The 20756-nt window shown below is 45.1% G+C and overlaps 3 protein-coding genes across 4 annotated transcripts in view; 1 reads left to right on the top strand and 2 right to left on the bottom strand.

Annotated features, from left to right (window-relative positions):
* RIIAD1 (regulatory subunit of type II PKA R-subunit domain containing 1) overlaps positions 1–20756 on the bottom strand; it is a 223653-nt gene that overhangs the window by 172939 nt on the left and 29958 nt on the right. The window lies entirely within an intron of this gene.
* TDRKH (tudor and KH domain containing) lies at positions 1030–13435 on the top strand. 2 transcript variants are annotated; one of them, XM_086718237.1, is made up of 13 exons: positions 1030–5095; positions 6049–6155; positions 7428–7617; positions 8338–8477; positions 8585–8831; positions 10191–10351; positions 10534–10706; positions 10925–10989; positions 11249–11400; positions 11857–11958; positions 12184–12280; positions 12460–12540; positions 12720–13435. In XM_086718237.1, the coding sequence occupies exons 1-12, from the start codon at positions 4972–4974 to the stop codon at positions 12510–12512; spliced, it is 1611 nt and encodes a 536-aa protein (XP_086574363.1). In that variant the 5' UTR covers positions 1030–4971; the 3' UTR covers positions 12513–12540; positions 12720–13435. The 2 variants fall into 2 exon arrangements, with proteins under 2 accessions (XP_086574363.1, XP_025790725.1); XM_025934940.2 differs by having other exon boundaries at positions 8585–8909.
* OAZ3 (ornithine decarboxylase antizyme 3) lies at positions 14850–20716 on the bottom strand. The gene is given in 8 exon segments (XM_086718241.1): positions 14850–15096; positions 15840–15925; positions 16431–16606; positions 17474–17548; positions 17550–17610; positions 17897–18009; positions 18552–18598; positions 20158–20716. Coding segments are annotated over 7 exon segments (681 nt in total). The 5' UTR covers positions 18579–18598; positions 20158–20716; the 3' UTR covers positions 14850–14953.

Here is a 20756-nt window from a genome sequence, read left to right as displayed (position 1 = left end):
TCCCCAGTGGGAACATTATTAGTAGAATCAGATCATCTCTTTGGTCCTTCCAATTCCAAAATTCTGTGATTTTTTTTTTTTAGGCATGAATTATAGCCAGAAAAGTGGTGTTAAAAGGCAGACAGCACTCCAGTGGAGATTAAGTTACTGCTCTGGTTCACAGGCCTAGATTTGTTTCCCCAAACCTTCAACACCTACAGACTCCTGCTTGTCAAGATAAAACCTTCCCTGCCTAATAGGAAGTCCCGTGAAGGAGCTACCAAGTCTGTCTGGACTGTTGTATCCCCAGGGCCAAGTACACGTTGGATACTCAATGTTTATTGGTTTGAATGCAGAAGATAAATTCGTATTTTAATGAAGTGGTTTTCAACTCTGTGCCATCTAAGAAACATTTTAAGTTCTCGCTCCTCCAGGCTGCTCCATTAACCAAGTATTTATATTGTCTTTGCATTGCCTGTAATTAGTTGTTTTGGTGTTTATCTTTCCTCCTAGACTTTATTTCAGGGCAAGAATTCTTATTCCTGCTTGTGTCCCCAGCATGTTCAGCCCATAACAAGGAGCCAGCACTCTTTCAGTGAGGCACATTAATAGTGAAGACAAGCTTTGCACTTTAGAGACTGTATGAGAAAATACATGCAGTAACCACTAGATAAAAGAAGGTGAATCTTTCCCAAATACCCAGAATAAACCATCTCGTAATATAAGAAAATAGTTTGAGGTTCAAAAACTCAAGAATGTAAGCAAAAATCCTTGTGAAACAGTTTGTTTCCTTTCTTTTAGTATATGCAAATATGATCCCACCCAAACTTTTTTTTTTTTTTTCAACGTTTATTTATTTTGGGGACAGAGAGAGACAGAGCATGAACGGGGGAGGGGCAGAGAGAGAGGGAGACACAGAATCGGAAACAGGCTCCAGGCTCTGAGCCATCAGCCCAGAACCCGACGCGGGGCTCGAACTCACAGAGTGCGAGATGGTGACCTGGCTGAAGTCGGACGCTTAACCGACTGCGCCACCCAGGCGCCCCCCACCCAAACTTTTATAGAGAGCAGTGAAAGGGTCTATTTACAGCCTAGGGAAAAAAAAAAATTTTTTTTTTTTTAATCCAGTTAGGAAAGGAATCTCCTAACTCAAACCCATACTAAACTCCATTCTTCCTACCCACTAAAGAAGAAAAAAATTCCCTCATGTCTGTACTGAATCTCGAAGTGATACACTATATATATTGGACCTACTTACTAAATAATTAATTGCCTGGAATAACGACACTCGAAAAGGGTCACTCACCCAGGTAATACAAGGTTTTTTTCTCTTCAGGGCATGAGTAGGCAAGAGAGTGAATTAAATTTGTTTAAAACTGTTGGTTGAAAACATAGATCTGGCAAACTTCTGGTGGTTGTTTAAAGAACTTTGTTTATTTCTATTGGTCAGTAAAGCTCTATGAGGCCACATGCAAAAATTCGGTCCTCTGTTTAATAGTAGGAAATCCACCTGCGGTCTTGACATGACTTTAATCTGCTCCTTGGAAGGAGATTTCTGTGCAAAGATTTCTCTTTTCCTTCACTCTTCCTGAAAGGCTTTCAGGAAAAGCACATTTAAAACCAAAGTTTTATTCCTAAGTAGGTCTTTTATTAACGAGTGTTTAGCCTTCCTACGATACAACTAGTTTTTTTAAGGTAAAAAAAAAAAACACATTATTTTCTTGGATATTATAATCATTTGGGTTGAATTTTTGTACCTGGAGGCAAATCATAGCATAAATTATATTTCCTCACTCATTTTATTTTAAGGCAAGTTTCATTAAAAGCCATGCTGTGTTATACTAGATTGTACTACCTGGAAATAGACACTGTCTTTAGTTTTTTACCAGCTACAGTGTTTTCAGTGTTAAACAAGTATTTGTTAATTTTGAATTGCCAAAGTAAAGACACCCAAGTACTGTTCTGCTGAAAGTTTATGTGAAAGAAAAGGGGGAGGGGCTCCTAAAGTTACTTTGTAAGGTTCTTAATATCCAAATAATACCCCAGACTCTGGGTAAGAGATTAGGTGACCTCTCTAAGCATATATACTCCTTCTTACCTTATAGGATTGCATGAAGATCAATTAAAATAATGTATGGAAAGGGCCTAGTGGCATAGTAGCTACTCAGTACGTTTATCTCTTCATCTTTGTAATCCTTAGTGCCACAATAGCATTTAGCACATAGAAGTGCTTAATAAATGTGGTTGAATGGCACTGCTGAATCCATTAGTCTAGAAGACACAGGCATAACAGGTACACAGTTGCATACAGTGTGAACAAGTGCCATCAGGGAAGTACCATTTACGGGGCAGCATGAACTAAGAAGAAACCCTAAGCCAGCCAGGGGAAATCCTACAGGCCTTAGAAGGAGTGTACCAGTAGAGCTGAGACTTGAGGAAGGAGTAGGGTTTGCCAGGGAGATCAGATGAGCTAGGGAGTATAAGGAAGAGTAGTGACACATGGGTCAGAGTAAGGATATACAGGAGAGCATGTCCTTTTCCCCTAGTAGCAGTGGGGTTAGAATAGAAGGCTGCGAAGGTAGTAGGCAGAGATCAGATGATAAAGAACTTATATGCCATTAATGACTTTTCATGAAAGCAACAGTTGTTGAAGTTTATTCATTCAACAAATGATTATTGACTGGCTACTGTGTGCTAGGCACTGAAGAATGAAAACATTCCTGCCCTATAGAATTTACATTCCAGTGGATATACAATCAAAACGAAGACCTTGCAAGTCATTATAATAACTTTGGCTTAGAATCATAGTGAGATTGAAAACCACTGGAAGGTTTTCAGTGGAAGAGCAACATTATCTGACTTACTCCAGCTGTTGAGAATAAACTGGACAATGGCAAATGCTGGGATATAATTGATTGCGATTTGGGCAAGAGATAGTGATGTTTAAAGCAAATGGTGGTCATAGCAGTGGAGTGGTAAAATGTCAGATTCTGGATAATTTGAAGGTAGAACGAATAGGATTTGCTGATAGCCTGGAGGTGCTATTTGAGGGGTAACCTGAGCAAAAGAATGGAGTTACCATTTACTGAGTCAGCCAAGACTACAGACAAGTGTTGCACCTGTTGAGTTTGAGTTTGAGATGCCTATTAGACATCCAGTGGAGATGTTGTCTCCCAGACATTTACGTATACAAACCTGGAGTTCAGGAGAATGTTCCTAATTGGATCTATGAATTTGGGAGTTCTCAGCGTAGATGGGATTTAAAGCCAAGCTGTGAATGAAATTTGGCAAGATCACCAAGGAAGTGAGGAGAGGAGAGGGCAAAGGACAGAGCCCTGGGGCACTGCAGTATTTAGAGGTTACAAGAAGGAGAAGGAAACTGACCAGTAGAGCAGCCAGAAAGGAGAAAGAAAAACCAGGAGAGTGCTGTCATGGAAGCCAAGTGAAGAAAGGGTCTCTGAGCAGGGGGGATCCCCAGCTGTGCCAGATGTGGGGGCAAGGGCAGGTAGAGTGAAGACCTTAGCAATGTGATGTCACTGGTGACCTTGGAAAGAGCAGCGGGAGTGGGTTCAAGAAGAGAAATTGAGCACAGAAGTATTGGCACTTGTGAGTTTTCCTGTAAAAAGAAGGGAAGAAATGAGAAGTATTTGGAGGAATAAGTAGAATCAAGAGTTTTAAAGAAACTAGAAACAGTGGTATGTTTGCTGATGGAAAGATCCAGTAGAGAGGAAAACCTTAACAATGAATGAGAAGGAAGGAGAGCGACACTTTTATGAGAGACTTCAGTGCCCAGAACAGAAACGGTTCATCCATGGTTACAGGAGAGAAGGTAGGGATTTGGGCATAGATAGAAGTAGATGGGTAAATGTGGTGGAACTTGGCTAATGTTTTCTCTGAATGCTCTACTTTCTCAGTGGCGTAGGAAGTGAAGAGAACATGATTTGAGAGTGAGGATGGAGAAGGAGGCACTAGAGGCTTGAGAAGAGACCGTATGAATTGCCTGGGAGGGTGAGAAAGACTAGAGAATAAGGAAGTATAGTGAAGATGTTAAGATTAGCTAGGCAGCAAAATGAAGGTACAGAGTCAGACTAAGCAAGAAGGCTGTTGCAGTGGTCTGAATGAGATTCAATGAGCTTCTGAATCAGGTGCTGTGTTGGAGTTACTAGCATATAGGTAGTAGTTGAGGCTGCAGGTGTGGATGAAATTGCCCAAAGACAGCAGAGTGACAGTAGCAGTGGATAGAGGCCACAGGAAAACAAGACCAAAACCACAAAGGCACCTCTAGGGCAAGAGAAGGAGAAGCCAAGAGAAGAAGGGCACATAGGGGAGATTAGGTAGGGCTTATACGTGCCATCTCTGTTGGCTACCTAGGAGGTTGTCGTTTCGGTAAAGGAGTAGGGCAGACCTCCTTCCAGTGTTCGCTGAGGAATGACTAGAAATCAGGAGTATAGATAAAAGAAAATGAAGTGGAAGCAGCAGAGTCTAGAAGTCGAAGGGAGGAGAGCCTGAAAGGCCTAGAAAGCTATTCCTTGCAGAGACAACAGCTTCTGGAAAGGCCTAGAGACATGGAAGAGCACAGATAAGGAATTTGAAGCAGTCTGATGTGAAATTTAAAGGTGTATTGTTGTAATGTTTGATTCATATAATAATTTTTTTATTCCTTTGTCCTATAAAGTCGTGATCAACGTATAGTTCTCCCTAGGAGGGGGGAAGGAATGAAGTATGCCTCTGTTGTGTATGTCCCTTAGCAACTTTTAAAAAATACCGAGACGTTTTTACATGAAATAGATTTTGGGGAAAAAAAGATTTTGATACTGCTCAAGCTCTTGATATGGGAAGGTAGGCAGTATTCAATAATATTGAAGTAGTATTCTTTTCAATAATATTGTCATATGTTCCCATGCTTCTCTGCCAGTCGTAAAGGTTGGGATGAAATTGCTTCTTTTCCCTCATTTGCTTATTTCAGGATGTTAAGTCAGAATACAGCAGAAAATGTCCACTGAACGAACTTCTTGGACAAGTTTGTCCACTATTCAGAAAATAGCGCTGGGCCTCGGGATCCCAGCCAGTGCAACAGTTGCCTATATCCTATACCGCAGGTACAGGGAGAGCAGAGGTATGTGGACCCCCGGCTGTAAATATGGAAATGTTCAGGCTGTGCTCTGGCCTTGTTAAATTGAAATGAAAATTTTCCTTGTTGGACTGGGTATGTCTAGTGGGATGTAATTGGCTTTCTGTGAGGGGGTCTTTGAAACTGTTTGGTTTCTTCTTTTCTATGTTCTTAATGTGAAGCTAGTCTGTGGAATGAAGAACTCCTAATTCTATTCTCTGTTCCCTTCAGCAACAGCAGCACTGCAATGGGTTCTTTTTCTTTTTTAGTATCTATAGATAGTAAAGAGTATAATCTCTTTTTTTACAATAGTTTTTTTTTTAATGTTTATTTTTGAGAGAGAGAGCATGTGCCCCCAAGCGGGGGAGGAGCAGAGAGCGAGAGACAGAATCTGAAGCAGGCTCCAGGCTCTGAGCTGTCCGCTCAGAGCCCAACATGGGGCTTGAACCCACGAACCGTAAGATCATGACCTGAGTCGAAGTCAGACATTTAACCAACTGAGCCTCCCAGGCGCCCCATATACTCTTATCTTTTTTATATGCTTTTTGCATTTAGTTGTTAGAAAGCTAACCATGGGGTCCAGCTTCCACACAGGCTGAACCTAGAGAAAGGATTTAGGTACAAGCAGAAGTTCTGAGCCCAGTGTATTCATTGGGCAATTTAGCCTTTGTTCTTCTCCAGGAGTCCTATCTTGGGAGACACAGCTTACCCAAAATCCAGCACCCCTTTCTTGCAGAGCCAAATGCTTTTCCCATTTTAGCATCTGAAACAGTATCCCAGAGACAATGCCTATCTTCTGGGACCCTCTAATTCCTACTCAGGTGCTACTTTTCTTTGTCATTATGGTTGAGATCCTTAGTCTGTCTTGTGGATCAGTCTCTTTGACACCTAGTTTCAGGGGAGGGCTGGGGTACTTGGATGCTATCTGAGTCTGATCTGATGAGCCATGATCTATGCAGAAGAACGGTTGACATTTGTTGGGGAGGACGACATCGAAATAGAGATGCGAGTTCCCCAGGAGGCCGTAAAGCTCATCATTGGCCGGCAAGGAGCCAATATTAAACAGGTAAGTGTGTAAGCAAGCAATTGGCTTTCCCAGGGATTGATTCTGCTTAATAACTTCTTCCCTCCTCTGCCCCCATCCCACAAAAGCCACCTGCACTATGTAGGTCTTTAAAAGAAAAAAATAAAGGAACATTTAGCTAACCATGCTCTTTTCCTTCTAAAGAAGAGTACTTCTCCCCAGAGCATGCATGACTTAGCTTGAAATGGGGATTTTTTTTTAAATGTTTATTTTAGAGAGGCAGAGAGAGTGAGCATGCACGCATGAGCAGGGGAGCAGCAGAGAGGGGAACAGCAGATCCTAAGTGGGCTCTGCGCTGACAGCAGAGAGCCTGCTGTGGGGCTCGAACTCACAAAATGGGAGAGCATGATCTGAGCCGAAGTCAAGGCACTTAACTGAGCTACCCAGGTGCTCTTGAATTTTTTTTTTTTAATGTTTATTTATTTTTGAGAGAGAGTGCGAGCAGGAGAGGGGCAGAGAGAGAGAGAGAGACACAGAATCTGAAGCAGGCTCCAGGTTCCGAGCTGTCAGCACAGAGCCTGACCATGAGATCATGACCTAAGCTGAAATCGGACATTCAACTGACTGAGCAACCCAGATGCCCTGAAATGGGAATTTTTGATTGTGTGATTCTAAACTTGGTGCAGTCTGAACCATTCTTTTCTACTGTGGAATTAATTAGCTCTCATTAATTGATAGTAAATATTGAATTGGCCTAATTTTTCTTATTATCTATTCAGTTTGTTAAGAAAACAAAATATTGGATTCTCTGATCCAAATAAAATGAGAGGGAAAGAGGGTTCTAAATACAAAGAGAGTGGCGCCTGGTTGGTTAGTTAGTTAGTTAGAAGCTTAGTTGGTTAAGCTTCTGACTTTGGCTCAGGTCATGATCTTGCAGTTTGGTGAGTTCAAGCCCTGCATTGGACTCTTTGCTTGACAGCTCAGAGCCTGGAGCCTGCTTCAGATTCTGTGTCTCCCTCTCTCTCTGCTCCTCTCCCATTTGCACTCGTGCACGCTCTCTCAAAAATAAATAAGCATCTAAAAATTTTTTAAAAAATATAAAGAGAAACTGTTTTGAATGAACTATTATTTGGGGTTACCTTTGTCACTAATCGCCTTTCATCAGTACAGATAGTTGAGGACAGCTTATAGCATCTTGATTTAACTGATAACTGTCCAGTTCCATCTACTTCCAGGGTTAAGTTGAAAGTATACCTAGCTGACCCAAATGGGAGCTATTCCAGAGCGGACTGCCACGTATCCTTTTCTCTGCAGCTGCGGAAACAGACAGGTGCTCGGATTGATGTGGACACAGAGGATGTAGGCGATGAACGGGTGCTGCTTATCAGTGGGTTTCCTGTGCAGGTGTGCAAGGCCAAAGCAGCCATCCATCAGATCCTGACAGAGAATACCCCTGTGTCTGAGCAGCTTTCTGTTCCGCAGAGATCCGTGGGCAGGATCATAGGTACCACTGGACAGCTTCTTCTGCTGGTTCCTTTTTCTTTCACCTTTGCCTTCCTTTCATACCTTCCCAAGGGTTTTTCCTGGCCTTCTTCCCCATCACCTTCCTGAGGGAGCGTGGGGAGACAGGAACATTGAGACCAGAGCTGCACATTTTTACAGAAGCAGTGGTAAACCCAAACCCCATTACCCCAAGAAGCTATATGGTCTGAACTTTACAAATAGGCTCCAGAAAGGTTCAGGTAAATGTATTTACCTCACAATAGATTTTTAAAGGAGAGCTAAGCCTGCTCATATTTATCCCAGATCTTTCAAGACCATGCTCTTCCAGAGAGCACCTGCTATGCCTTCCCCTAGAGCAGTCCTTATGCTTCTCCTAGAGGCAGAGAATTGTCCATTCTTGCCTCAGTGCCTCTCACACTGTGTAGGATATCTTCTAATAAAGTGCAGATATAAAGTGTGCTGAGTGGCCAAAAAATGGGTATGACGTGAAGTACACTAAATGTTTAGAGTTTAAGTAAAGCAGAAAGAGAAGATTGTCCCTGTTCCCCTTCATATAGTAAGGATTGCAATAGTTCCTGCTTTCTAGTCAGTATCTTACATTCTGTTCACTTTGAAAATAAGAACAGACTCTCCTCTCCTAGTATATACAAAATAGTGATTTTTCTAGTGGTTAAAGCTGGCCAAGAGGGAAGGACAGGTTTTTATGTGTTTTTCAATGCAGGGAGGGGTGGCGAGACAATTCGTTCTATCTGTAAAGCCTCTGGAGCCAAAATTACCTGTGACAAAGAATCAGAGGGGACGCTACTACTATCAAGGCTTATAAAAATCTCAGGAACACAGAAGGAAGTGGCAGCAGCCAAGGCAAGTAGTTAATAGACTTGAATTGTGTCTAAGAATGAGAAGAATCCTTTACTCCACCCTGGGTCAAAATATGTGGCCAAATCGATCTCCTCTCTTATTTTCCACAGCATTTGATACTAGAGAAAGTTTCAGAAGATGAAGAACTTCGGAAGAGAATTGCTCATTCTGCAGAAACCAGAGTCCCACGCAAGCAGCCAATCAGTGTAAGAAGAGAGGAAGCGATAGAGTCTGGTGGAGCTGGAGAGCCAGCTTTGTGGAAGAGCACTGATACTGGTGCCGGGCTGGAGCCGGCTACACCACTGAGAGTTCCTCCCCGAAAAGGAAGCGGTGACATGGCTGTTGAAGGGCCAGAAGGTGCTTGGGAGAAACCTAATGGGGACAGCTTTCAGAAATCTGGAGCCCAGACCAGTCCAGAGATGTCCATGTTTGAAAGTATGTAACAAATGGGAACCCATTTACCATATGAAAGGTAGAAATACTGGCTTAGACAACCCAAAAAAGGAAGCAGTAAAAATTATTTCTGTTTTCTTGACTGCACTTATGAGCCTCTTCACAGAAGTCATTTTGTGTGGTGATATTTTACTTGGGTTACTACTAACCATGAATAATTTTCAGAACACAAACCAGACTAGTGATGGAGAATGATAATATACTAGTGAAATATACTAGTTCACAGGAAACTAGTCTGAGTAATATATCAAGTAATTGAATTTACATGGTATTCATTTCTAAACAGATTTATTAAACAAGTAAAATACTCAGCCTGATTTTTTTTTTGGCTTATCTCATTACTGCTTTTAAAAATCATCACCGGGGCGCCTGGGTGGCGCAGTCGGTTAAGCGTCCGGCTTCAGCCAGGTCACGATCTCGCGGTCCGTGAGTTCGAGCCCCGCGTCAGGCTCTGGGCTGATGGCTCGGAGCCTGGAGCCTGTTTCCGATTCTGTGTCTCCCTCTCTCTCTGCCCCACCCCCCCCCCCCCCGTTCATGCTCTGTCTCTCTCTGTCCCAAAAATAAATAAAAACGTTGAAAAAAAAAAAATCATCACCATTCAAGGAGGATGAAAAGATTGTGAGCATTCTCTTCTGTGCATAGGTTTGGGGATGGACGGGGAAGACCAGGCCCCCTAAGAGGTTCATAGACTTGTTTGGGGGTCACACAATGAGTCAGTGATAGAGTAGGATCTGGAACAGGCCCACATCTTTCCTTTGGTCCATGTTGCAGTTATAATTGATGTCTGATTTGAATACATGGCAGATGACTAGAAGTGTAAACTTATTACTCAGTTACATAGAACGGTACACAGCTCAGCTTAGCACCTTTCTTCAGGATGTTCTTATATGAATCATTCAGTTGTCCCTCCAGCCATTTTTTAAATGGTGATAGCCACTTGGTTATTTTTGTAACTCTCGGTTCTGATGCAGTCTGCCTTGTTTTTTTTTTTTTTTTTTTTTAGAGCACAAGCGGGGGAGAGGGGCAGAGAGAGAGAGAGGGAGAGAGAATCCTAAGTAGGCCCCGTGCTGTGTGTGGAGCCTGATGCAGGGCTCAATCCCACAACCCTGGGATCATGACCTGAGCTGAAATGAAGAATGGGATACTCAACCCACTGAGCCACCCAGGCACCTCCAGTCTCCCCATTTCAACCATAGTTTTAATATGGTCACCAGGTTAGATGGTGAGGATTCTGTAGCTTAACTTGCTTATCCCTGTATTTAGTCCCTAGTCCTGACTTCAGTTTCCATGCTGATGAGTTCCTGGAAGTCTACGTGTCTGCCTCTGAACACCCTAACCACTTCTGGATCCAGATCATTGGCTCCCGCAGTCTGCAGCTGGATAAGCTTGTCAGTGAGATGACCCAGCACTATGAGAACAGTCTAGTGAGTTACTGTAGGAACAGGGTTGGGTTTGATGAAAAGGGGGCCTTTTTTATTGTGATATGTTCTCTTTTTTTCCTAGGGAATAACTACTTGTTCTTTCTCCTCCTCGTATTTACTGCTTAACTGTTTTTTAGCCTGCCCATCCTAACTCTCCCAATCCTGATCCCCCTCCTCATGTGCAGCCTGAAGACTTGACTGTGCATGTGGGAGACATTGTAGCAGCACCTCTACCTACAAATGGCTCCTGGTACCGAGCTCGGGTCCTTGGCACTTTGGAGAATGGGAACCTGGACCTGTACTTCGTTGACTTTGGAGATAATGGCGATTGCCCACTGAAGGACCTCCGGGCACTCAGGTTAGTGTGGAGGCCAGGGTGGAGTCCCAGCTGTTAACTCAGCCCTGGCCATCGCAAGTGGTGTGCTCTTGGCACTCATCACTGGGGGGTTGGGAAGAGAGCCTGCTGACAGAGAGCAGATGATTATCTTCTCCCTTGGGTTCATTGGTGATGTCTAGAAACACAGACTGTAAGAGGCCCTTCTGGCACTGGGATTCTAATTTGTTTCTTTCCTTTAGGAGTGACTTCCTAAGTCTTCCATTTCAAGCAATAGAATGTAGTCTGGCACGGATCGCCCCCTCAGGTAAATTGGTCACAATACCTATTGACCTTGCCTCCAAATAAAATAACTTCCTTCTAGAACTTGGCAGGATTTCTCACATTCCCAGGCTTTTTGAGTTCTGGGCACTCAGTTGTCTTTTCCCTCCCAACAGTAGAAAGCAGTAACCAGGAACATGCCTGGCAGGCAGACATAGGTGTCTTTTGGAGTAGAAATAGGTGGGTATAATCTCATCCCATCAGTAGGGACCCCTTCTTAGGTTCTCCCTGCAATCTTTTGCCAGGTGAACAGTGGGAAGAGGAAGCTTTGGATGAGTTTGACAGACTCACTCACTGTGCTGACTGGAAGCCCCTGGTGGCTAAGATCTCCAGCTATGTCCAGACTGGGATCTCAACTTGGCCCAAGATTTACTTATATGATACTAGCAATGGGAAGGTATGACTGGAGTCTACTCATTGCTCACCGTCTCGTCAGTATATTTATATCCTCATTCACTTTTTCTTTCCCAGAAGCCCTTATCTGATATTTGCTATTATTCCTGCCTCCTAAGATCCTGCTTACTGAAGGAATGTCTTTAATTTTTTTTTTTAATGTTTGTTTATTTTTGAGAGACAGTGTGAGCGGGGGAGGGGCAGAGAGAGAGAGAGAGAAAGACACAGAATCTGAAGAGGCTCCAGGCTCTGAGCTGTCAGCACAGAGCCCGACATGGGGTTTGAACTCCCAAGCTACAAGATCATGACCTGAGCTGAAGTCGGACGCTCAACTGACTGAGCCACCCAGGCACCCCTGAAGGAATGTCTTTAAAGTATCACTCCTAACCCTGCTGTCCTGGTTCCTCAGATATGCCCCTCTCTACAGAGAACATCATTCCCTTTGCATTTTTCTTCTCAGAAACTTGATATTGGGTTAGAATTAGTTCGTAAAGGATATGCAGTTGAACTTCCTGAAGACATGGAAGAAAACAGAGCCATCCCAGACATGTTGCACGATGTGGTGAGTACATGTAATGTGCTGCCCCGGGGCGAGTCTGCCCCAGGAGACGGGAGGGCTTCTGGTCACACGTGACGTGCTATGGAGGGCTTTCCTAAGGGGGCATCCTTGTTCCTCTCAGCTATCTGACTCCACTGCCTTAACCAGAGCCTGAGGACAAAATGAGAGGGCGGCCTCTCCTTTCCCACCAGCCACTACAGTCTTCTTCTCTTGTCTTCATCCCTGCAGGCCACAGAAACAGAGGTCTCTCTCGGCAGCATGCTCGCTGAGACCAGGAAGAGCCCTGGAGAAATAGCAAATACCCTGTCCTGCCTCAGCTTATCAGGTACAAACTGCATTTCCTCCCCAGAGCATCTTTGGGAATTACTGGTTTTCAGTGGGTCTCTCCAAACTAGGGACAATGTTAAGACTTAGCTCTTAAAAAGCGGCCACGGGGCACCAAGAAGTCCGTATTCCCTGAGTCTCAGTGGCCATGCCTAACTTCCTCCCCTTTCTGCTAAGCAGAAGCTGCCTCTGTGTCTGGTGATGATAATCTTGAAGAGGACTACTTACTGTGAAGTCAGCTGATGCCGTCTGCTGTGCCGTGTGAGTGCACCTCTCCTCTGTCTAGCAACAGGAAAGTAACCAGGGGGATAGCTGGGGCTTGCTCTGTCCTCCCTTCCCTAGCCCATCTTAGCATGACTACAGCTGCTTTCCTGCAGTTTCACTCGTTCTCAGGTTGAGCCTATTCAGACTTTTGTGTCTATGTGTTTGTGTCTTGGCAGGATTTGGTGCCTGGAGAGAGGAGCCTATGATAAAGGGATCTATGCAGTCCTTCCTCCATTACCTACATGATCTGGCTTGCTGTGGACCAAATGCATGCTCTCCTTCTGTTGGACTACCACAAAGAGTGTGGGGTGAAGAAGAGGACAAGTACATGTCCCTTCTCCACCTGCCCGACCCCATCTTCTTCGAGTTTGCTTCCAGGCTGCTCAGCCTCTGGTCCGCTGCTCTCTGCCAGGCGATTATTGTATGCTTCTGCAAGGCTGTGTCCTTTTTGAGGCTGGAAAGCAGCCAGGTTTTGGTCAGTGGAAGTGATGATTCTGCAGACTTCTGACTCACCTCCTCAGGTGACTCTGTTAATTAAAGGAGGTTTTTGAGTGATTAGCTCAAAGACCGCAGTTGAGTTGGGAGGCACAGGCACAAATCAGCATGATTGTATTAAAAAGCCTCAGGAAATGGGAAAGAACACTGCCTCCCAGCCTCAACTGCTGAAATGTTATTGGAGGTAGGTTTTTTGAAACAGTGCTCCAGCTATTTCCCTGTTAACTTTGGTTAAAATACAAGTTAGACAAAGAGAGGGCATTTCAGGAAATACTCTAAAGTGCTAGTGTAGTATCTATATGTATACACACACACACCTCCATGAAGTGAAAGAGAACTTCCATAGCCGTTTAAATCATTTGGGGGATTCTTTGATGAATAAAGTTCTCAAGAAAGATCTAAAACTAAATGTTGGTTGAATCAAGGTAGAAGCAGGACTATGGGTCCTGGAATTTGTCGCACACCTTACGTGGAGGGCCCGTCTTTGAAGCGAGTGTCCATCCCATGCACAGATCCTATCCTTTCCCTAAAGGTATTTCAGAATTAAACATTCACTAAGAACCAAACCAGTTTAGGTTTGGGCTTTGTGAATAAGGACCCCACCCAAACTAGGTATTTGGAAGAGGCCTGGGTTCTGGTAGGTCTCCACCATGACCTTACTGTAAGCCTTCCGGGAGGCCATGTCTTCACGCACCCCTGCATCGTGGCCAGTAGCATTCAGCCAGTGAGAGCTGTGAAAGGGACTTGGCAGCAAGTGTAAGTGTGTAGTACTGCGAGTGGTGGGGTAATGGCCGATGAACAGGGAGGGCTTTTTAAGGATCTGTAAGATGAACTACAAAACTTAAAACTAGCACATGAGGATGCTTTATGCAGGGTTTTGTTTTTTTAATCTAGTAATTAGGCCTACCCATATACCGCATGGGTTTTACCATAGCCAAAATTTTCAAAATTTATTTTCTCAGAAAACTCTCAGTACCATGTGTTAGAGAAAGGCTCTAGTGAAGGAGCATCTCTGATGAGTTTGTGGGATCTTGGAAGAATCCTTGGATGGCTGCCATTGATTTGACAAGGTTTCGGACCTTGGCTGCAGTGAACTACCGCGGTCCCCCCCTCCCCCCCGAAGCAGGCTCAGCCCTGGGGTTGGCAACTGCTCCACAACAGGGTCATGAGGCCCACTAGTCAGTCACCAGGCTCCTCGGCCCCTTGGCCTTCACTCTTAAAGGAGGCCCTGATGTAATTCATTGGTAGGACTTCTTGCTGAGGAAAACAAGCAGTGCCTCATTCTTAGCCGTGGCTTCTTCCCGTGAGTACAAGTCTGTTCCATTTATGTGGCCTTTATGTCTCATCAGTTCATGTCCCAGTTGGATGGGCTCCAACACACCCTGTCCTTGTCTGGAACACCCTCTTCTATTCCATATTTCTTATTTTGTCTTTTGAAATCCTCCCCTTGAGCCAAAGCTGTGGGGTCCAGCTACCTTCTTGGATTTTCTCCACATCCAAAGAGAAGGAATTCATACTTGTCTCTAATCCAATCTGAAATATGTGAAGGAAAAACTCCCAACAAGGCTTGTCTTTCTGAATTCCCTAGTCCCTGGCTTTTGCTCTTGGCAAGTACACAGTTACTGGTTAGAGTAAGTAAATGGATTTTGGAGTAGAGGGGAAAGCAAAGGAACCTAAAATCCTTGGCTCTCTTCCCTCTCTGACTTTTCCATCATTAAACGTTTATTCTATAGTGAATTCAGTTCTGTAAGGCTAATGTTCCACTACGGCCAACCCTGCCTTCCCCCACACCCCCAAAAAATAGTGAACACTTGAGGATTGCACTACCCTTTATTTCTAGGATGAAAGGTGTCCTGAATCACATCCTGGTTCCCACTGGTCAAGGCTCCCAGCCCCTCAACAGGAATAGGCATGTTCAGGGAGGCTCACTGGGCAGGTGGCCAAGTTCCCTTTCAAGGGGATACACCATAAAGATGACATTGTCCCAGGGAGGGAGGACAGGGTGATCTGGTCTGACCACCTCAAAGCCCATGTAGCTGAAGGCCCGTAGCAGGGCACCTGTGAAAAAAAAATTAGAACATTTTTTGAGGCTCTATACAACTTTCCCTGGATTTGGCTTCTTTAGGGAGTGGCTGACGGGAAGCCATGTAGTGCAAGCATTAGGGTGATCTGCTTTGGACTAACAAACCTAACTCCACCCCTGGCTCTAAGGCTTGCTAAGCTCTGTGACACTGTACAAGTTACCCTTTCGGAGCTTTAGTTTTCCCTTTATAAGATGGTGATCTTCCTCAGAATTTGATTAAATAAGATGATCATGAAATGCCTAACAATGATGGTGTACTAAGCTCTTGACCATCTTCTGTCCCACAGAAGCGGGGGAGGAGGAGGGAGGAGGTCGTAGTTTCTGGAACGTGTGCTCCAAGCATCAGGATAAACCCATTCCTATCTTCCTGGCCCTATACCCAACACTTTCACACTGTAGGTGCTTAATACATTTGAGGTCCTTTCTGTCCTACCAGCTACATGCCTTGAATAGTTCTGTTAATGTCACCAGTGCTTCCTTGGTCTGGCTTCTGAAATCTACCTTCGAGGCTTTCCTCATAATCCAAGTGTAATCTGAGAACAGAGTGCTAGTTGCCTTCATTTCCTTGGAACGGGGGTGGGGATGATGGTGGTTAAATCCCTGAAATGTGTATGAGTGTGATCTTTTTTAAAAAGTCGGGGAAGAGGGTCTCCTACAAAGGAAAAGTTGCTGTCAACTACTTCAGCACCAGGGGCCAGGAAGGACTGCCAATCCCTACCTCTGTCATTCCGGTTATTTTGGAAGCTTACAAACACCAAGTCCACGTTGGTCTTCTCCTCCACATACTCCAGTGTTGCAGTCAAACTAGGGGCCAGAAAGAGGAATCCTAGTTGATGAAATATTTAGTGAATTCAAAATCCAAACACCTACTTGAGTAGAAGAAACCTCATGGCTCAATTTTTTCCTGACCCAAGCCAGGAAATGAAATTTGATAAGCTGGTGTTGGTAAATGTTTCTCCGAAGCCCAGGGATTACAACAGGACTGACCTCCATATCCTAGAGGGGCCTGGGGAGAAGGAGCCACTCTAGAAAGACAGTCTGAAGACACATCCTGTTGTTGATCTTCACTTCTGTGTTTCTGAATCAGGGTCCATCAATCTCCCTGGGGGCTCTTCTCCCTTGAAGCCCAGATCCTGGCTCAGCTCACAGGCTTGCCTGCATGCCAGTTCGGTGGTGTGAAAGTATCTAGCTCCTGAATCCACCCTCATGGGTTAGCACGCTCACCACCTGATTATGACATGATGAAAGAAGGGACCCTCCTGCCTCTTCCCCGCTCACCCACCCCACTTTCCTATCAGGGCTCAGTCACCTTTCCCAGTTGCCTTGATCCAAGGCCTGATATGGGATATCCAGGAAGAGTCGATGATCACAGAGAAGGCCGTGCCAATGGGTAGAGGTTTGGGGGGTGCAGCGGAAGTGGAAGTCTAACTGTACTGGATCCTGGTGAAGCAGGGGGTCAGTAGCCAGCACCGTCAGGTTCCCAGCCTGGAAAGGGAACAAAAGAGTAACACAGTCTCCTGTTCTCATCTAGTCCTCAAGTCAGATCTCAGGCCAATTTGGCTGTGCCTGAGGAAGCAAATTTGGGGCTGACCGAATTGGAGCCAAATCCTCACTCTGTCCCTTAGTCCTAGGACCTAATTCTCTATTGTGGAGTTTTCCTTGATACCAATCTGGAAAGCAGTCAATGCAGTTGCAGTATCACTGCCTGCTAACCTCACCCGAGGGGTGCACCAACACTTCAGAAACATATTTACATCACAGAGCTTTGTTTTTGTTTTTGTTTTGTTTTTAAGATTTTTAATCACACCCAACATGGGGCTCGAACTCACAATCCCGAGATCAAGAGTCGCATGTTCCACCAACTGAGCCAGCCAGGCACCCCTAGGGAGCTTATTCTTTAAACAATGCCATGTCATCTGTTTACGGACTCACCATGCTCTTCCACTTTTTTTACATCATGGGGGTTTTCTCTGAATTCTCGGATTTCTCAGTTAAAATGCAGAGGTCACCCACAGGCATGTTATTGTAGTATGGTACAGGGCCAAGTCGAGGAGTTCTAGGTTCTAGTCCCCTCTCGGCATCTAAACAAGTTTCCGTCCCAGAACTCTTAATTCGTTCTGCTCTTTGTTCCAACCTCCTCTTTCCCCATCCTGCTTCTCACCACCAGCTCTGTGATCTTGACTTAATATCTCTGGGCCAGAATCCTTGTTTCCAAAGCAAGTAGCTGTTCTGCGTGAGCCTCGAGATCTAAAATTTGTTCTCCAGTTAGCTAATTATGCCCCTTCTCCCTAAGGTGTCATTACAGCAAGCCAGGGGCCGCCCCCGGACAGCATCAGTGTGCAGTCCACTTACCGAGTATAATTCTTTAAGCTGGTCGTGGTCACCCTGCTCGGTGCTTCTGACCCCCTGGAGGCCTGCTGGGGACTCAGGAGCACTGAAGGCAGTAACGGGGCCGGAGTGTCAAGTCCTCCCGTTCCTTATATATGATGCTGGTTAGGAAAAGGGGGCCCAAATTAATTTACCTCTGCATCTGAGAAGGGGAGGGGTTCATAACTTCCAGGTACATAGGACCAGGCTCTGGCACTATCTTTTGTGGATGAGCCTATCTGCTTCCATTCTCCCAGGCCAGCCAGGTGGGAAAATTTTAAGTTCCATGCCAGCCTTCCATCCTATTTTGCTATTATTATCTCTTGCCACTTGGGAAGTTCCTTCAAATTCTCTTATTTTTCCTGACAGTTTATGTAAACAACTACAAGTAGAGAGGAAAACAAGTACCTTTTATAACAAGGCAGCATCTTCTCCCGGAGGGTGATCCGGTATTTGTAACAGTAAAGGTAATAGGCGTATGGTGACCAGATCGGGTAGAGGTAGTTCCGTGTTTTTCCCCTCTTGATATAAGAAAGGGAGAAGATAGAAGGGCGCAACCTGTTACAAGGCAGTTTCTCAGTTCAGTGCCTCCCTGCGGCAAAGTGAGGTTCAGAGATGAGTGGCAGGGGTTCAGGCAGCCTGGTGTCATTGTGACCCGGTGGGCACTATGACATGGGCAAAGGGTCAGCCCTATGTCACTTCAAGACTCCACTCTGCTGCTCCTCCACCCCACCCAACCCCCTTAACTAAGCCTCCTACTCACCTAGTATGTACTTCATGGCTGTACCAGTGATTTTTTTTTTTTTTAATTGTACCAGTACTTTAGCTTCTGTACTGATTGAATAGCCCTGCCTGAACACTTGTTGAGTGCCCTCAACCTGGCCCCTTATTGCAGCGGCACGCGTGCATGTGCGCACACTCATGTAACACACACCACACACATCCCACTTCAGCAACTAAATGGTGTCTGACACTGTAGGTTTCCAAAGCCCTGATCCAGTGCCTGACTTGATTCATTGGTTCTCAGTTCCTATCAATTCAATATTTTTATTGTCATCCCTACCTTTAATAATCCAGGGGTGCTACACATTGTTGAACTTTCTCATTGCCCTGGAGGGTAGAAACTGCAAACTATAAATGCCTTTAGGAGCCAAGACAGCTAATGGAAATTAATGGAGCTGCTGGGTGGGGCTGTAGCAAAATGGAAAGCTCATATACTGTCTAAAATAAGCTGACAACTCAGTTTCATCCAGTTGCAGAAATGCAGACTCAGTGCTTCCAGATGATATGATTTTTCAACATAAAATGGAAAGATAGATTTTTGTGCTAAATTCCTCCAAATTTTTAAAAGGAGTGGTTATTAAAAAATAAAAGCTGTTGATTAAAAAAATCAACATTGTGAGCAAAATTTGATTCTGGGGCCACCAGTTTGAGACCTTTGCATATTCATTCACTCGTTTCATTCAACAAATATTTATTGAAGGCCTACTGAAAGCCAGGCAGAATTCTAGGTGCCGAGATCCACCAATAAACGAAGATCCCTGCCTAATGGAACTTAGCTTCTAACAGTGAGAAGACAAAACAGTAAACATTGTAAGAAAACTTAGGATGTTCAATGAGAACTGCTATGGAGAAAAGAGCAGGATAAAGGAAGGTCAGGAGGTGAAGGGGGTGGGGCAGGCTGGGGAAACAAATACAGTGATCCAAGTAGGCCTCATTGAAAAGATGGCATTTAATCGAAGACTTAAAGGAAGTGAGGGAGTCAGCCAAGCCAGCATCTGGGGATAAGAGGATTCCGTGCCTACGCAACAGTGGATGTAAAAGCCCTGAAGAGAGTGCCCGGTGTTTTCAAGAAACAGCAGGGAGGCTGCGGTGTAAATTCTGAGGAAAGCAGGAGGTGAGGTCAGAGAGCTAATGGGCCAGATTTGGGAAAGCCTTGTAGACTACAGTGTGAGGGAAGTCACTGTGAAGTTTTGAGTAGAGGAGTGATATATCTATGTTTTTTAAAAGATCCTGACTGTTGTGTTGTAAATAAACTGGGGAGCATTAAAGGAGATTTGCCAAGAGACTAACTACTACAGTGATCCAGGAGAAAGATGGTGTCTTATTCCAGGCTGAAGCACTGAAGGTGGTGGGAAGTGGTTGGATTCTGGAAATCGTTTAAAGATAGAACCCACAGGATTTCCTGGAGCATGAGAGAAAGAAGTTGAGTCCAAGAACTGAAAGAAGTTTCCATCAGCTGAGATGGGTAAGGTTGCAAGGTGAGACAGTTTGAAGCAGGCTCTAGAGACGGGTTTAGTTTGGAGCATATTAACTTTGAAGTGTCCACTAGACACACAAGAAGAGGAGTAAGCAGCAGGCTATTCGAGTTGGGCGAAGTTAGGAGAAGTCTAGGATGGAGAACTTTGGAAGTCATCAAGACTGAAGGAGATCAAAGCGGGGGTGTATACTGTGAAGAGTAAAGATCCAAAGACTGTCCTAGGCGGCACCCTAAGAAGTTCGGAGAAAAGGAGAAACCAGGCAAGGAGACTGTGAAAACTGGTGAAGTAGGAAGAAAACAAAAACAAAACTGGTGTCCTGGAAGCTAAGCGAGGAAAGCGCAATTAGGAGGAGGGACAACGTTTACCGGTCAAACAAGTAAAACAACACGATGCTGAGAGCGCCCTTACACAATCTCCGCTGCCAAAACAGACCCTGCTCATCCCATCTAGATGGTCTTCTCTCGAGGGCTTGAGACTCTCGAACGGTCCAGACTCTACCACAGTTTCCTTTTTCTGTGGCTCATCTCCCTTGTGATTTTGAATTCTGCTTTAAACACGAGCTTAAATACCGCAGGTGTAAAGATTAAGGGTTAGCCTCCTCCCGGGGCTGCCACAGTTTTCCAGAGGATCCCATCCCTCCCCCACTTTTAGGCAGATCTGCAGTAAGCAAAAGGGAAAGCAGCGTCCCTCTTCCCTCAGCATCCGGTTATCCCAGAATGCCAGAGCTGGAACCCTCAGAGCTGCTGCAGCTAAACCGAAGCCCCCATTTTAAAGCGAAGCCAAGAGGGACACGGTGCCTTTTCCAGCTCCCTCCATGATCTGCCAATAACTACGGGCGTCCCTGCCCCGAGAAGAAACAGTGAAGAGGGGATGAGGCAGCGCTGAAGCACGGAGCGTCGACCCAGACCCTGGCTGGGAGGCCGGTCAGACCCGGGCCGGGCCTGCCCCTCGGCTTCGCCGGCGGGAGCAGCGGCGGCTCAGGCGCGCCGCGGGCAGCCGCTGGGGCC

The sequence above is a fragment of the Puma concolor genome, chromosome C1 (assembly GCF_028749965.1).
Source record: "Puma concolor isolate L17-30 chromosome C1, mPumCon1.1.hap2, whole genome shotgun sequence".
Classification (NCBI taxonomy): domain Eukaryota; kingdom Metazoa; phylum Chordata; class Mammalia; order Carnivora; family Felidae; genus Puma; species Puma concolor.
Note: the sequence above shows the minus strand (reverse complement) of the source record. Positions and strands in the feature narration are given on the sequence as shown.

Excerpts from the sequence above, each read along its gene's own strand:
- TDRKH (XM_025934940.2), top strand. The coding sequence starts at position 4,972 with ATGTCCACTGAACGAACTTCTTGGACAAGTTTGTCCACTATTCAGAAA. Across the intron at positions 8,910-10,190 it reads AGAGATGTCCATGTTTGAAA|TCCCTAGTCCTGACTTCAGT; the intron begins GTATGTAACAAA and ends CCCTGTATTTAG. Across the intron at positions 10,352-10,533 it reads AGCACTATGAGAACAGTCTA|CCTGAAGACTTGACTGTGCA; the intron begins GTGAGTTACTGT and ends CCTCATGTGCAG.